The sequence below is a fragment of the Mirounga leonina genome, unplaced genomic scaffold, assembly GCF_011800145.1.
Source record: "Mirounga leonina isolate KUSES-001 unplaced genomic scaffold, KU_Mleo_1.0 Mir_197, whole genome shotgun sequence".
NCBI lineage: Eukaryota > Metazoa > Chordata > Mammalia > Carnivora > Phocidae > Mirounga > Mirounga leonina.
In genome coordinates, this window is record NW_023270494.1 from 5,007,660 (window position 1) to 5,022,471 (window position 14,812).

The window sequence follows — 14,812 nt, forward strand, 5'->3', positions numbered from 1 at the left end:
GAAAGCTGGGATTTTTTTTTTGTTGGTGGGGGGTCAGCCGTGAGCTCAAGGGCAGGGCCTTGGCCCAAAGGGACGGTGGAAAACTTGTGGGGCATTTGGTTGGACCGGAAGCCAGGTTTGGGGTCCCATGGAAAGCCTCAGGGGGTCCCTTGAGAGGGCCGGGTCAAATCCTTGGACCCCAGGGGCAGTGAGGGGCTGGCTTTCCCGGCAGAGACGGCGGCGGGGGGAAGACACAGACCTTATCCCTTCACTGTGCCTCCCCCGCAACCCTCACCCCACACAAGAAGCCACAGGAGGTTATGAAGCACAACTATTTTATTAGAGCGAAGAGGACCCAGGGTGTCCGAGGCGAGCGGTGGGGGGCACATGGGGGGAGCTGGGAGGTAACCCCTGCACTTCCCTGCTCCCAGCTACCCCCCATTCTGGGGCTGAGGACGAGAAGGGAAATCCCTGAGGCTGGGGAGAATAAGGGCCTGAGCACCAGGGACCTCGCATGAGGCGAGGAGGCTGCCTGCCCAGAGGGTCCACCATCAGTTCCTGAGAACAACAGGGTCACCGAGGCGGGTCGCAGGACACCTCCTGCCGTCCCCAGTTACCAACCCAGCCCCACCTCTGGCACGGTTGGGCATCCAGCCTGGGCTGGGGAGAGAAGGGGACACCGGGGCCGGGTGGCTGTGGGCACCGTGGGGACGGCAGGCGTCAGCAGCCGCTGTTCCGGCGCAGGGAGCCGTGGCCTCGCGTGGAGCACTGGAGCTCCATGAAGGTGAGCGAGCCCAGGGTGATGGCGCACGGGCCCGTGAGGCGGAAGCCGAGCCTCTGGTAGAAGGGCACCAGCCCGTCCTCACACATGAGCACGGCCCGGCGCGCCGCTCGCTGACCGCCCACGTGCTGCAGATAACGCCGCATCAGCGTGGAGCCCTTGCCCTGCCTCCGGCAAGCGCGGTGCACGGCCAGCACGTGCAGGTGGACAGTGTGGCCCCCGGGCCGGTGCAGCGTCAGTGACTCCTGGAAACAAGCAGGGCTGTGAGTCCAGGTCCAGCTCGGCCCATACCTGCCCCCCAAACTGCCCCCACCCGGCCAAGAGCAAGTGTCTCCTGAGGGCCTGCAGGCGGGGCTCCCTTCCCAGCCGTGGAGGGCCCCAGATTGGGAACTCTACCCTCCACCCCATGGAGGACCCTTCATGAAGGCCTTTGAGCCCCAAAGAGGTGAGTCCTTTTGACCCGGGAGAGGACCAGAGGAAGAAACTCCAGCCCCTGGCCTCCTCTGCCTCCACCCGAGCAGGAGAAGCCAGGGCCTGGGGGAGACAGCCCCCCTTCCAGAGGCTTTCCAGCGGCCGAGCATCCCAGCCCCATCCTGCCCTCACCTGAGTGAGTCTCTCCTGGTCCCAAAGTGAGCCGATGATGAAGGCCACGAGGCAGCCCTCCTGGAACCAGCCCAGGGACAGCTCTGGACACAGGGTCAGGAAGTGCTTGACCTCATCCAGATGCAAGGGGCAGATGCCCAAGACGGAGATGAAGGCTGCAGGAGGAGGCACGGCAGGTGACTCAGTGGTCACCATGCCACATGCCACTGGCCACTGCACACCAAGCATCTGCTCAGAAGCCCAGGTGGGGTCTCCCACCCCCCACACACACCCGCCCTCGCCCACAGGAAAACGGGATTCAGGGCTGTTCCCATCCCCGCTTTCCTGAACACGCATGCCTGCGCACACACAGAAATACACCTCCAATCTGATCCTCTGGGGACCCAGCCACCAAGGACGGGGGCTCCTCCCCACAGGGCAGCTGCGGGGCCCGCTCACCTTCGCGCTCGATCTCAAACACACTGGCAGCGTCCTCCGGAGTGAGGCAGCGGAACTCACTGGCGGGAAGCGTGTGGCGCCGTCGCTGCTCGTGGTTTGGGGCCTCTGGGATCCCAGGCTGCAGGTCCAAGGCCTTGGGCTCCAGGTCGTCAGTGCTCTGTGTGGACATCTCGGCTGCCGGTGCCTCCTTGGGATGCCCCAACTTCAGAAGCAGCCTTCGTCGCCTAAAAGGGCCCTCCCAGCACCTATTGGAGAGGAGTGAGGGTCAGGGGTATGGTCCTCAACTCCAATAGGGGCAGGCCAGGGTGACGGTGCACCTTGCCTCTTTTGTGAGCAAGTCCCAGTGCGGATTCTGGGGGCTGTGAATGTTGGTGCCGTCTCCCCATCTCTCCCTCTCAGCCAGAAGTACCCGCAGAGCGGCCCTTCCAAACCTCCAGATCCTGGCCTCACTGCCCTCCAGGTACATCTAGGTCCCAGGAGGCAGTGGGAGGGGTGGGCAGGGCCCCATGGAGCCCAAGGCACCCCAACATGGCTTGCCGCCCGAGGTGGGAGGGGTGACCACCGACCAAGTCTAGCACGACGATGAGCGGGGTGGGTCGGTCTGACTCACCTGCCCAGAAGGGGACTTGCCAGTTCTTTGGGTGTAGGATGCTAAGCCTCCAGCTTTTTAGGCAGCATCAGCTGTAGGCCCTGGAGAAAAAGACCCTTAATCAAAGTGGGTCCTCAGGGAGCCTTCACGTTTACTCAGATGGCCTCAGACTGGACCACGCACACATGAGGGCATCGGGAGGATCGGGGGAGTCTGAGGAGGTAGGGAGGAGCGGGCCAGGAGGGCATCTGACTATGTCCCTATGGCACTTTGTATCTCCCATGATGCTCTTGCAGATTCTTCCATATTTGCCTTGCCCTCCCTCCTCCACTTTTTCTCCCTATGCCCAGAAGCCCCAAGCAGAGTAGCTCCTGTTCCTAAAGGCCGGGAGCCAGGGGTGGGAGGGTGGGATGGGGAGGCCCACATACCAGGACTCTGAGCAGGGGCTCGACGTTCCCACCGCAGAGCCACTCACGCTGGAGGTCGTCTGCAGGCGCGGGAGCCAGGGAAGCCTGGGACTCTGGGCTGCGTGGCTGTTGCAGTGGGTGTCGCTGGGGGACATGTGATGTGCTCCCAGATTTATAACCCCCGCCCCGCCTCCATGTTACGCCAGCAGGACAAAACCAGCAGGCTGTGACCCTGCCTGCGGAGGGTCAAACATCGGTGTGACACACTGGATGCGCAGGGGATTAAGTGATTGATTGAGGGCCCAGAATCCGGGGGAAGAGCACAGGGCTAAACCTCAGGGGTCCAGCTCTAATCCCTGTTCCGGCTTTGCCTGGCTGGGCCGGGCATTCACCCTTTGTGCTCCAGACGCTTGGACACGCTCAGCTCGGAGTGTCCTTCCAGCCCCTGTAGCCCAAGAGCGCTACCATTTGCAGCCCTTGCTATGGGCTGAGCCTCAGGAAAGAATATCCTTTAACCCACATGAGAGCCCAGTGAATATTAACCCCATTTTACAGAGGACACCGAGGCTCAGAGAGGCTGAATTACCTGGTTAGAGCCTCCCAGCAAGTCGTAGGGGGGCAGGAGAGGCAACCGCATGTATGTCTCCAAGCATCACGCTGTTCCCACCAGGGCTGTTAGGCCCCGTGGATTTTCCAAATGGCCGGGACACGTCTTCACAGTTCTACCAATTATCAGACTGTATCCTCAAGTCAGGGTCTACCAAAGCCGGGGGGAACCAGTGAGTGACCCATCGGCCTTGGGAGGGGATGCCCAAATCTGGCTCTTAGGATGTGTCGTCTACTGGAGCCAGAGAGACTGGAGAGGCAGGCAGTATTCGGACCTTGCTGTGTAGACGGAGGCAAGCCCCTGAACACCAGACAAACCCCTCTACATCCTGCCCTCATAAATTACCTCCTCCATGGATGCAACTAAGCATACCTCTTTCCAGAGTGCTCTGGAGAAAATCCCCAGATCCAGAAGTGAGAGTCAAATCCTCCTGCGTACCAGCTGGTCCCCTGTAGCAAAAACCAACCCAAACAAGCAAGAGGTCCTTAGCAACTCACACCCTCCTCCCATCCCCCCGGTACCCTGCCTAGTCTCCCACACCTGCCATTACACTGAGGTACTTAAATAACCCCAAGGGGGTGCGGCTGCCACTTTGGAAGACTTCGAAGCACCCGCTAAAGCTGGACTCATGCCCTGGGACCAGCAATCCCACTCAAACACCAATAGAGCTAGAAGGTTCCCCAGCTGGAAACAGCCCAAATGACCATTGGCAGTAAGGGATTATGGAATAGACACAAAATGGAGGATCATCCAGCTGTGAGAGCAAACGACCATGAGGACACATGGCACAGGGAATGAAAGAAGCCCCCAGACAAGAGCGGTTCTGAGTCCATGGATTCTGTTCTATGTGTTGGAGGCAGTGGCTGTCCAAGGGGGGCTTCTGGGGTGCCGGTAATATAACATTCTGTTCTTTTTTTTTTTTTTTAAGATTTTATTTATTTACTTGAGAGACAGAGAGAGCTTGAGCAGGGGGAGAGGCAGAGGGAGAGGGAGAGGCAGACTCCCCGATGAGCAGGGAGCCCAATGTGGGGCTCGATCCCACGACCCTGAGATCATGACCTGAGCCAAAACCAAGAGTCAGATGTTTAACCGATTGAGCCACCCAGGCACCCCAAAAATACAATCTTAAAAAAAAAAAAAAGTCAAACACCAACAACGAGAGTGACTGCATGTGTTTCTAGTCCCAGCCTTGCTGAGTGATAATCTGCTAAGGCATTTCAGAACACTAACTGGGTCCTGACACCAGGGCATCCTCCCCCAGGGGCTGTCATCAAATTCATCTGACCAACAGAGTGGCCTCAGGAGATGTACCTTGTGAATGAGGTTGCCAGATTTAGCAAATAAAAATGCAGGAAGCCCCATGAAATTCAAATTTCAGGTAAACAATTTTTTTTTAAGATTTTATTTTTAAGTAATCTCTACACTCAACGTGGGGCTCAAACTCACCACCCCGAGATCAAAAGTTGCATGCTCCACAGACTGAGACAGCCAGGCAACCCACAATTTTTTAAGTATAAGTCTGTCCCATGTGATATTTGGGGCATACTTTTACTAAAAAATTGTTTATCCAAAATTCTGTTTTCTACCTCACACTAATGCAACATTATATGTCAACTTTATTTAAATTAAAAGAGAAATTTTTAGGGGCATCTGGCTGGCTCAGTCAGTAGAGCATGTGATTCTTGATCTCTGGGTCATGAGTTCGAGTTCCACGTTGGTGTGGAGTTTATTTAAAAAAAAAAAGAAGTGCACATTCTCTGAGCTGTAATTTGGCATCCTATTTGTCTTTCTTGTGGGGAAAGAGTGTGCCCAGCTAGCCATGTGCATAGAGCAGGGGTTCAAACCTTTGTACCCCTTTGCAAGTGGAGTCTTTGGTGGAACTCTAGCATGTAAAACAGACCAAGAGCCCCCCTCCCCCCACCCCCTCCCCCCACCCCCTCCCACCTCCCACCTCCCACCCCCCGGGCTGGAACTCCTGCCAATGACATGAAGACTCTGCCAAGATGAGGTTGGAACAATATGGGTCCCACCAGGGGCCCCTGGAGAGAAATGGACTTCCCTCAGAGGCACAGACTCATCTTAGAGCACCAGTGCCCCGTGTGGCCCTTGGAACACCATCCTCATGGGCAGGTTCTGAGGCTCTGCCAGGCTCAGGGGGGCAGAGAAGAGTACCATCTATCTGAGAGGCATCACAGGGGACATTGCAGACGCTCCCACAGCAGAACCAGAGGTGAGGCTGTGTATCTGATAGAGAGTCAGTGTAACCCATTGTCCCGCGTGGGGATCATTGGCTCAGGGGTACTTTTTGTCAGGCCCCCTATTGATACAGTTTTGCTCTTTATGCCAGTCTTCTCCTTCCAGCACCAGCTCCCTGGAAAGGGTCCTGTAATAACCACTGCTCCCCAGCTCTGATTCTGCCCATTGGCCTCCATACCACACTTCTTCTCCCAGCACCGCTCCCCTTAGGGGTGCTACCCTCACTCCCTCCATCCTGGCCTCCCAGTCCACCAGACAGGTCCACGCACGACTGAATGACAGCTGTGGGCTGGGCTCCAGTTCTCTCCCACAAGGCTCTTTGGTCCCAAGCAAACCACAGGCTGTGGCTTGGCTCCTGCTTGAGGGCTCCAGAACATTCTATGATAGTTTAGAGCCAGGTTGTGCAAGGCACACAGAGAACCCCTCCAGAGGGCCGTGTTACCTAACTCCCCACCTGTCCCGGCACAGCCTCACCTCTGAGCCGGCCGAGCCCCTATCCCACTAACGACCTGAAGCAGCAAGGATGACGGGCACAGAGGTGGCGGTCCTCACGATCGAGTAGACAACGGAGGTCTCGGTATAGGAAGAGTGTTCTGAGGGGCTGCATGTCGCCACAGGGAAGCTAAGGGATGTCTATTCTTCGGAGGGGGAGCAGCCTCATGGTGACAGAGCAGAGGTCATCTGTTAAAGATACACTGACTCGGGGCGCCTGGGTGGCTCAGTTGGTTAAGCGACTGCCTTCGGCTCAGGTCATGATCCTGGAGTCCCGGGATCGAGTCCCACATCGGGCTCCCTGCTCGGCGGGGGGCCTGCTTCTCCCTCTGACCCTCTTCCCTCTCGTGCTCTCTGTCTCTCATTCTCTCTCTCAAATAAATAAATAAAATCTTTAAAAAAAAAAAAGATACACTGACCCTTTGGCATGGCTGGGGCAGCCCCCATGTTCTCCCTCCCTCCCCCACTCCCCCGCCACCACCACTGGCCCCCAGCCTGCAGCAACTCTGACAAACTGCAGAGCCTGGCCCCGCATGGCGGTGAGCATCCACCCGGGGCCCAGGACCTCCGGGAGCCCCTGCTTCTCTCTCCTCCTTCCCTCAGCATGACAACTGCCCGGTTCCCACTGCAGGGCCCAGGGGAGTCCACCTGGAGGAGACTGAGAGGTGGGCGCCCTGAGAGACGGGGCCCAGAGACACTCTGATGATGTTTCTGAGACCCCAACTTTCCACACAGAGCCACTGGAAGGCCGTAACGGGCAGGGAAGGCAGCTCTCTGTTACGGCGTCCGCACGACTAGTTGCATTTTGTGGTGGTTTTGAGGGTGGTTTCCTTCTCTCAACTCCTTCCCTGGACCTAAGGTCTGCCCCATACACCTGGCACTGAGCACATTTTGCCCAATTGTATTTACCTTTTCAACCTTCGTCTCTTACAGGCAGGTTTCCCAGGAAACAGAAAGCGAGATGGAGGACTGCGTGCAGGAGGTTCACCAGGGAGCAGGGGAAGCAGCCTTGGGCAGAGGGAGAAGGCAGTCACGTGGATGTGGTTGCCACAGAGGCCTCAGCCCATCTTGTGAGAGCTCAGGAGCCAAGAAGCCCTTCAGAGACACCCAGCCTGAGGCAGGGGGCAGACCCTTCCGCCCTGCGTTGACCTTGGTGAGGCAGCTTCCTGAGCAGAGGGCAATCCTGCCAGCCAAGGGGTGGGTGCTCTGGATCACTCTCGCCAAGCTGCAAAGAGCTGCCCTAGCAGAATGCTAGCACCAACTTCCGGGGGCCTTGCCAGGGTGATAAATCCTGTGGCGGGGAAGAGTGTTCCCAGAATAACACTCTCGTCCAACTTAATGTTCTGCCTCTCTCGACCCAGTATCCTTGACTCCAGTCCCACATTCTCCCAGCTCCTGTCGGCACCGTTGGCCAGGACCTGCAGTCCCTTCCCGGTACAGCCTTTTTCTCCCTTTCGGTGGCCCAGCATGCACTACCAGCCGAGTTAAGTTGTGATTTAGACCCAGCTGTTGATCTGGGGCAAAGAGGGGAGATGGCATAGATCATTGGGGCAGGGGCAGGGGGAGGGTTGGCACTTGTCTCACAAGGAAGAGTTTTGTCTTCCAGCAAGGAGAAAGCACTAACCTGTCACAGGCACGAGAGGGCCACATAGGAGGGGGCCACAGCTGTGAGGGTCCAGAAGGCTCAAGGAGAACCTGGCGCTTTGAGATTTTTGAGTCCAGTGACCCAGATCTCCCCGGATGTCTCAGAGTTCCCCCTCTTCCCAATTAGGGTCCTTCTTGACATAGCTGACTCACTAAGTTTGGGGATTCAACCTCTTTTAGGGCCCTGCGTCCCCTATTAAGTCCAGAACCTGACTCTATTTTTCTCTGGTCCCTGACTTCAGGAGGTAAGTTTCATTACATGCTGCCAAGGAGACCCTCTGGCTTTTATACTGAGCCTTCGAGTGGTGACCCATCACCCGCGGCTTTTCGCTATCTTTCTCCAGTGTGACCGCCCCCAACAATAGTCATGAGGTCCCATGGTCCTTATAATGATTGCTCTCCCATACACCTGAGATTATTCACCACTACCGCAGTTCCTTCCACTGGTTCACTGCCCACAAAAGTTGTAATGATTGCACCACTGTAGTGTGCTAGGGCCCAGAATATTACACCTCCCGCTACTGGTGGGGATCCTCATTAACAGGCAGGTGATCCAGCTCTAGAATCCCATTTAGAGTCTGTTCCTTAACACCACACTTAGCACCAATGGTGATGGGTCAGATTCCCCAGGAAATAGACTTAAAGACTCAGATCTGCATGAAGACATTTACTGGAAGTGCCATCAGGGAGCAAGGTCAGCAGAGGTGGGCAGAGGACGTTAAACTGTAAAGAGCCAGTTCCAGTGGAGACCTCGGCTGATCCCAGAAGCTCTGAAGCTGGGGTGCCCCTTCCCAGGTATCCTGAATGGAGGTGAGAGGGCCAGGCTTTGTTCCTCCTTAAGGACAGTCATTGGAGAGGTGAGGCACCTTCTTTCAGCCAAGGGCAATCCCTGGAAAGGTACCAAAGCTGTGAGGCTCAGCAGCCAGTGCCGGGCAGCTGGGGGAAGGGTCCCAGGGATTGGGACGTGGACTCGGGCTGTGCATACAGTATCCGCTGACGCCCATCTCCCAAACAGGCTTTATAAACGCCTGGAAAACAGAGACCATATTGAAAGTGGGCCATGTGCCCCCTCCTCCCCCAGAGTAGCTATCAACTAGGTCTTGACTCTTCTGTTGAGAAGGATGGCATTTGGCTTCTTGACTTCCTGTGGATTTATTTTGAAGCCTTATTTGCGTAAATAGGCTGGTTTCACTGCATGGCTGAGTGGAGCCCTGTCCTTATTTGGGGTTCAATATCTGACATATGACACAGGCTGTTTCCTCAGGAACCTTCCAGACCTTTCTGGAACGAAGGTGTCAAAGGCAGGGAGGGATCGCCACCTCCTGGAGAAAGAAGGGACCTACGGCTCCCTGAGCATCGGGAGCCCTACGGTCCAAAAGGTCATGTGAGCCCATAATGTGATTTTCGTTTTATAGTAACCACATTAAAAAGAGCCAAAAGAAACAGGTGAACTTGATTTTAATAATATATTTTATTTAACCTAATACATATAAAGTACTGACATTTCAGCAAGTAATCAATATAAAATTATTAAGAAGATATTTTAGATTCTTCTTTTTGCAAGCAAGTCTTCAGAATTCAGGGTATATCTTACACTTACAACACATGTCAGTTCAGAGGAGCCACATTTTAAGTGCTCAAGAGCTACGTGTGGTTAGGGGTTAGCCCAACAGGTAGCCCAGATCTAGAGGCTAAAGGCCAGAGAGAGAACTAGAGTGTGTGTGTGCTCACGCACACGTGTGGCCTATGTGTATACTCCTCTCCATATCTAGGAAACATGGACAGCAGGGGACTTGAGGAAAGACAGAGGCGTCCCGGAGTCTTGCTGACACATTTCGAACCATTGGGAGAAGTCGGCTGGTTTTGTTCACTCAACAAAAATCTCTGGAGCACGCACTATGGGTCAGACCTATGCTGGATGCTGGGGTACGAAGATGAAGAAGGGTATCACAGAGGGGAAAAAATACAACCCACAGGTATTACCAGGTAAGTGGGGGAAATAATCAGGGGAACGGGGTGCTTGGAGGACATCATAGATAAGAAGGCCCGATCTGGGTTTTGTGAGATGAAAAGGAGTTCTTTTGGTAAAAACAGGAGTTGAAGTCGAGGCATAAAAACTTAGAGGCAGGTGGCGAACAAGGGAAAAGACACCAGGCACCAAAAATTGGGGTCCTGAAGGAAGTGGCCAAGGCTGGAGCATGGAGCATGTGTGCAGGGCGTTGAGTTGGAACACAGGGTTAGAGGTAGGTAGAGAAGATCAATTCCGGAAGGGCTACCGTGTCATTCTCTGCTGGACCAGGAGAGCCCCAGAGACATGGTAAGCCAAGAAGCTGGATGATCCTGTTTGCATTTTCAATGTCCCCAGGAACAAGGTGGTGGATGGATTAGGCGGCGGTGGGGGTAGGGGAAGGAGGCTACGGCCCTGGTGTGCGCGAGAGATGGGGATGAACTCATACCAGCAGGTAATGTTTATCAGGCCCCACTACCTGAAGAGGCCCTACACAAAGCACCATATATTGACCATGCCAGTTACATTGTCAACAGCCCTAGGAAGTAGGTACTGTTATTACTCCTATTTCACAGAAAGGAAACTGAGTCTCAGGGAAGTGAAATAGCTTACCCAAGGTCACATAGTGAGTCAATGGTATCTATCACAGGCCTCAAACCCAGGTCCATTGATTCTGGAACCCCACTCCTAGCCACAGCACCACGGCACCACGGCACCCCCTATCTCCCCATGGAGCGGCCCCCAGGGGAGCCGCTCTGGACCTGAGGGGGCTGGAAAGAGGGTAGAGGGGCCATGACCTGGGCTTTGATCGCATGTGGCACTTCAGATCAAGGATTAACCCTCAGGTGGCCAGCTTGGTACCCAGGTAAGTGATGCTGCCATCAACCTGGATGAGGAGTCTGGGAGAAGACACGGGTTTGGGGGAAATGGGTTTGTGACATCTGGCTGGCCATCCAGGAAGTATCCATGAGTTGGTGCTGAGGGGAAGGCCCTGGCGATCTGGGACTTGGTGGTGAAGAGTGGGAATGGTGGAGTGACTGCAGCCCCACTGTTCTTCAAGCTGGCCCCGGGGGATGTGCTGTCCCTGGCCCCTGTATCCGAAAGAAGGAGGGAAACAGAGTACACCTGCCAAACCTGGGCTCTCACTTACTGTTCAACCTTTTCACTGGTGCCCCCAGCACAAACTAGTTTGCCCCGTGGATTGCAACCATTCCTGAGTCAGGAGTGAGAATGGCTCAGGGCCGGCCCATCTGGGTCCTAATCCTGACCGTACTGCAGGGTGATCTCGGGCAAATCCCACGGTTCTCCCAGGGCATCAACACAAAAAGGGGTAAGGCTCCAGGGGCAAGAAGGACCCGTTTATTTCCAAAAGCCCATGATTCTTGAGCAGCCACCAGCTGGAGCCTCAGGCAGGGGCATTTCTCCAAGTAGGCTAGCGACGGCCCCCCAGGGTAGCTCCCCTCCCACTCCACCTTCCTAGCTGAAGACCCCGGTGCTGAAGGCACCCTAGAGCCTGCAAGCAGGCACTTCAGGGTAGAAGGAGTTCTCTGGGCCCATCTGGATTCTCTCGCACAGGGAAGTTTGGAGAAGCCAAGCGGGCTGGGGCTCCCCCATGAGGCAGTGTGAGGCCCTGAGACCCAAGCACACTTCTTAAACCAGTGGCCGTTTAAGATAGGGATAAGACAGGGCCTGCTTCCCAGAGATCAGCAGCCAGCCCTGCTGCCTCCTGTACCCTGCCAGCCCCTTAGCAAGGGGAGTGGCCAGACTGGCTCAGTTTCTGGCAGGCATATCTGTAAATAAGCAAAATTCCCCAGAGAAGAATCTCTATTCTCCAAGGAGGGCTGGGTGTTGGGGCCACGAGAGGAGGGATTTCTCCACTGGGGAATGAAGTTTTTTTTTTTTTTTTCTTTCAGCAATTATGAAACTATAAACTGAGCCAATGCTCCCATCCCAGCTCACCCCACTCACCAGCTTGGGTGTGCAGACTGTGGTTGGGGGCTCGGGGACTGGGAAGGGGTCAAACCTTGACTGGAGCATCTCAGGTCTGAGTGAGGTGGGGAGGAACGTACTGAGCCTTCTTCTAAAAGGACTCTGATACAGCTCAAACTGGGGGCGACAAAAAAGGCTGAGAGATAGCAGGGGCAGCTCCTTGGGTGTATAGGGGGGAGGACGGGAAACTGACCAAATGGAGGGACAGGAATCTCAGGCCTTTGACCCCCCCGCCCCCGGTATGGTACATCACTGAGCAGCCAGTCTGTACCAGGCACTGTACTAGGCACTGGGGCAACACGCATACCTAAGACATGACCCACACGCTCAAAAGGGGTTTAGTTAGTAAGGGAGAGATCAGCATTTGAAACCGAGGGCTCTTACCTACAACCTAGCAGCTTCCTGGGGGAGGGGCACAGCCCAGCGTGGGCATGAACCTTCACAAAAGGGGGGCTCATACTTGCTCTCTCACAGAGGACTAATCTATGTAAGGGTGGATAATCTATGTAAAGCACTTAGTATAGTACCTGGTATTAAGTTACAGCTCAATAACTGGTAGCTATTATTAGCCATTATTACAAGAAGCCACAGAATAAACATGGCACGTCTGCCTGGAGTGTGCCAATTTTACTCAACAATCAGGGAGGAAGGACATTCCTTTTGTATTAAAACGAACACACGCATAAGCTGGAGTACAGTGCAAAACCCACTTGGATTTTTGACATCAACGATTTGGGGCCCGCATTGCCCTGCCCCTTCACCCTACTTGCTCGCCCCCTCCCCCATCCCCTGATAGACCCAGGGACTAGAAAAGCCCCTGCACTTGGACTCAGGAAAACTGGATTCCAACTTGCTCTGCAGATTACTATGTTGTGAGCTTAGGCTCTGAATTCCTGGACCCTGTTTCCTCATTGATAAAATGGGGTTACATACTCCTATATCCAGGGGAGCCTGGCTGGCTCAGGCTCAGTCGGTGTAGCCTGTGACTCCTGATCTTGGGGTCATGAGTTCAAGCCCCAGGCTGGGCCTAGAGCTTACTTCAAAAACAAAAACAAACCAAAAAACGTACACCTATATCCACAATTGGGATAACAAGATAATACATGTGAATATGTCTGGCATAGCACCTGGTCAGTAATAGGTGCTCAATAAATGTTAGGTTATCAGGGGAGTAAGGAGACAGGGCTAAGGGAACCAAAGCCACTACATTATTGCTGTTAAGCCTGCCAGGTCTTTATGGGGGAGGGAGTGGGGAACGGAGTCCTCCCAGCAGTGATTCCAGATGGCCACTCTTCACAGTGGTCTGGGATGGAAAGGCCGAGGTTCGTGAGCCCAGCTTTGCCCCTAAATTGTATCCTAATTCCCCTTCAGGTCATTTAGCCACCGTTTTTTTTCTATACCTTAGTATGTGAGTTGTCTAAGATCTGGGTCCATTGACAACCACCCCAACCCCAATATTACATCAGTATTCTCGAAGTGCTTGGCTCAGGACACATTATATACTCGGGCTGCCGTCAGTGCTTCATGCATGTTCTTAGGATTTTTCCAGGAGTATAGTTCTATAGCCTTGGCAGTCTGTAAACTACTCAAAGAACAGGGATCCTGCCTTTTAAAAAGAACCCAAATACTGTAATATTGAACCATCCTACCAATCTATCTTTGATGGTCTTGCAGGAAAATGTGGGAAAAAATGATTTGACTGAGAAAGGTTAGGACCATAGCCTAAGTATTCTTAATTGCCTTCTAACAACCCATTACGAATTTGAGGGGTGCCTGGGTGGCTCAGGCGTTGAGCATCTGCCTTCGGCTCTGGTCATGATCCTAGGATCCTGGGACTGAGCCCTGCTTAGGCAGGCTCCCTGCTCAGCGGGAAGCCTGCTTCTCCCTCTCCCACTCCCCCTGCTTGTGTTCCCTCTCTCCCATGTCTCTCTGTGTCAAATAAATCAATAAAATCTTTTTAAAAAAACAAACCCATTGCGAATCTGTCCTCTGAGAATGTTATCTAAACCTTTTGGAACTTACTTAAGGGACACATTAGTATAATTACTTTGTATATTTTAAAATAGCAATATGGAGCAAACCGTAAGTATAACAGTTCTGTCTGTCTAGAATTTTAGTCTAGGAAGGGAGGGCTGAAATATTATAGTAATGGTTAAGCTTTTTGGAGGGAAATGTATGTCAGGCACTGTTCTGTTTCCTTCAGTCCTCCCAGTTGCCATTTGAGATGCCAACGGTATTATCACCCCAATTTTACCGATGAGAAAATTAAGGTGAAAAGAAGTTTATCAGCTTACCTACCTTTATAAGATTAGTAAGTGGCAGCAACAACCATGGCTCCCACTGCTAACTACCTCACCATCCCACCTCTTGCCACGTATACTAAGCCTCATGGAGCTTTGAGCCCCTCTAGATGGTTTTAAAGCCAAACCATAGAGGCCACTAATGCTTATCTTTCTGATCTTTCTCTGGACCTCCTTCACCAACCCCATGACCCATCCCTGAGGGGTCATGACCTTCCAAGCTTTGCATGTGATTTCCTAATACAATACACTCCAGATACGCTCTTTCTCTGTATCTTTTATAGCCTTGCTGACAAGCTGCCTTGGAGTTGCTTTTTAGCTATTTAATACGTATATGTTTTGTCTCTCCAACTAGGCTGTAAACACCTAGAGGACAGGGACGGTATCTTGCTCTTTCTTACCCCTCCCAGTGCGTAGGACTAGGCTGGAGACGCCAAGGAGGCTCATTAAATGTTGTTGACAGTCTCCGGACCATCCTTCGCCCCACCTCGGCCCCTCCTCCTTCCCTCGGTGCCCATCGCACTTCCTCCTCCCGGGTCCCCACCCAGTCCCGCCCCCCCCACCTTTACCCCCCCCGGCCCCCCCCCCCCCCCCCCGAAGTCCCCCCCCCCCCCCCCCCCCCCCCCCCGTCCCCGGCAGCATCTCCAGCGTCCCCCAGCGACGAGGCCAGAGCTCCTAGCAACCGCATCTCGGTTCCTTGACGACGGCGGCACGCAGGC

General features: G+C 54.2%; 1 protein-coding gene across 6 annotated transcripts; it reads right to left on the reverse strand.

Moving 5' to 3' along the window:
• Nucleotides 1–309: 309 nt before the first annotated feature.
• AANAT (aralkylamine N-acetyltransferase) lies at nucleotides 310–7,346 on the reverse strand. Of its 6 annotated transcripts, none has more exons than XM_035025941.1 (8): nucleotides 7,062–7,345; nucleotides 3,777–3,853; nucleotides 3,384–3,554; nucleotides 2,819–2,923; nucleotides 2,412–2,491; nucleotides 1,802–2,046; nucleotides 1,364–1,518; nucleotides 310–1,005 (listed from the first exon to the last, which is right to left on the reverse strand). In XM_035025941.1, exons 6-8 carry the CDS (start codon nucleotides 1,968–1,970, stop codon nucleotides 700–702), a joined length of 630 nt encoding a protein of 209 aa, XP_034881832.1. In that variant the 5' UTR covers nucleotides 1,971–2,046; nucleotides 2,412–2,491; nucleotides 2,819–2,923; nucleotides 3,384–3,554; nucleotides 3,777–3,853; nucleotides 7,062–7,345; the 3' UTR covers nucleotides 310–699. The 6 variants fall into 6 exon arrangements, 5 of the variants coding, with proteins under 5 accessions (XP_034881832.1, XP_034881833.1, XP_034881831.1 ...); XM_035025942.1 differs by lacking the exon at nucleotides 2,819–2,923 and adding an exon at nucleotides 6,135–6,341; XM_035025940.1 differs by lacking the exon at nucleotides 2,819–2,923.
• Nucleotides 7,347–14,812: the final 7,466 nt, after the last annotated feature.

Bases quoted from the DNA above. Each gene is read 5' to 3' on its own strand.
- AANAT (XM_035025943.1), bottom strand. From the start codon at position 1,970: ATGTCCACACAGAGCACTGACGACCTGGAGCCCAAGGCCTTGGACCTG. The intron at 1,519-1,801 runs GTGAGCGGGCCC...CTCCTCCTGCAG, and splicing joins GTTTGAGATCGAGCGCGAAG to CCTTCATCTCCGTCTTGGGC. The intron at 1,006-1,363 runs GTGAGGGCAGGA...GCTTGTTTCCAG, and splicing joins ACCAGGAGAGACTCACTCAG to GAGTCACTGACGCTGCACCG.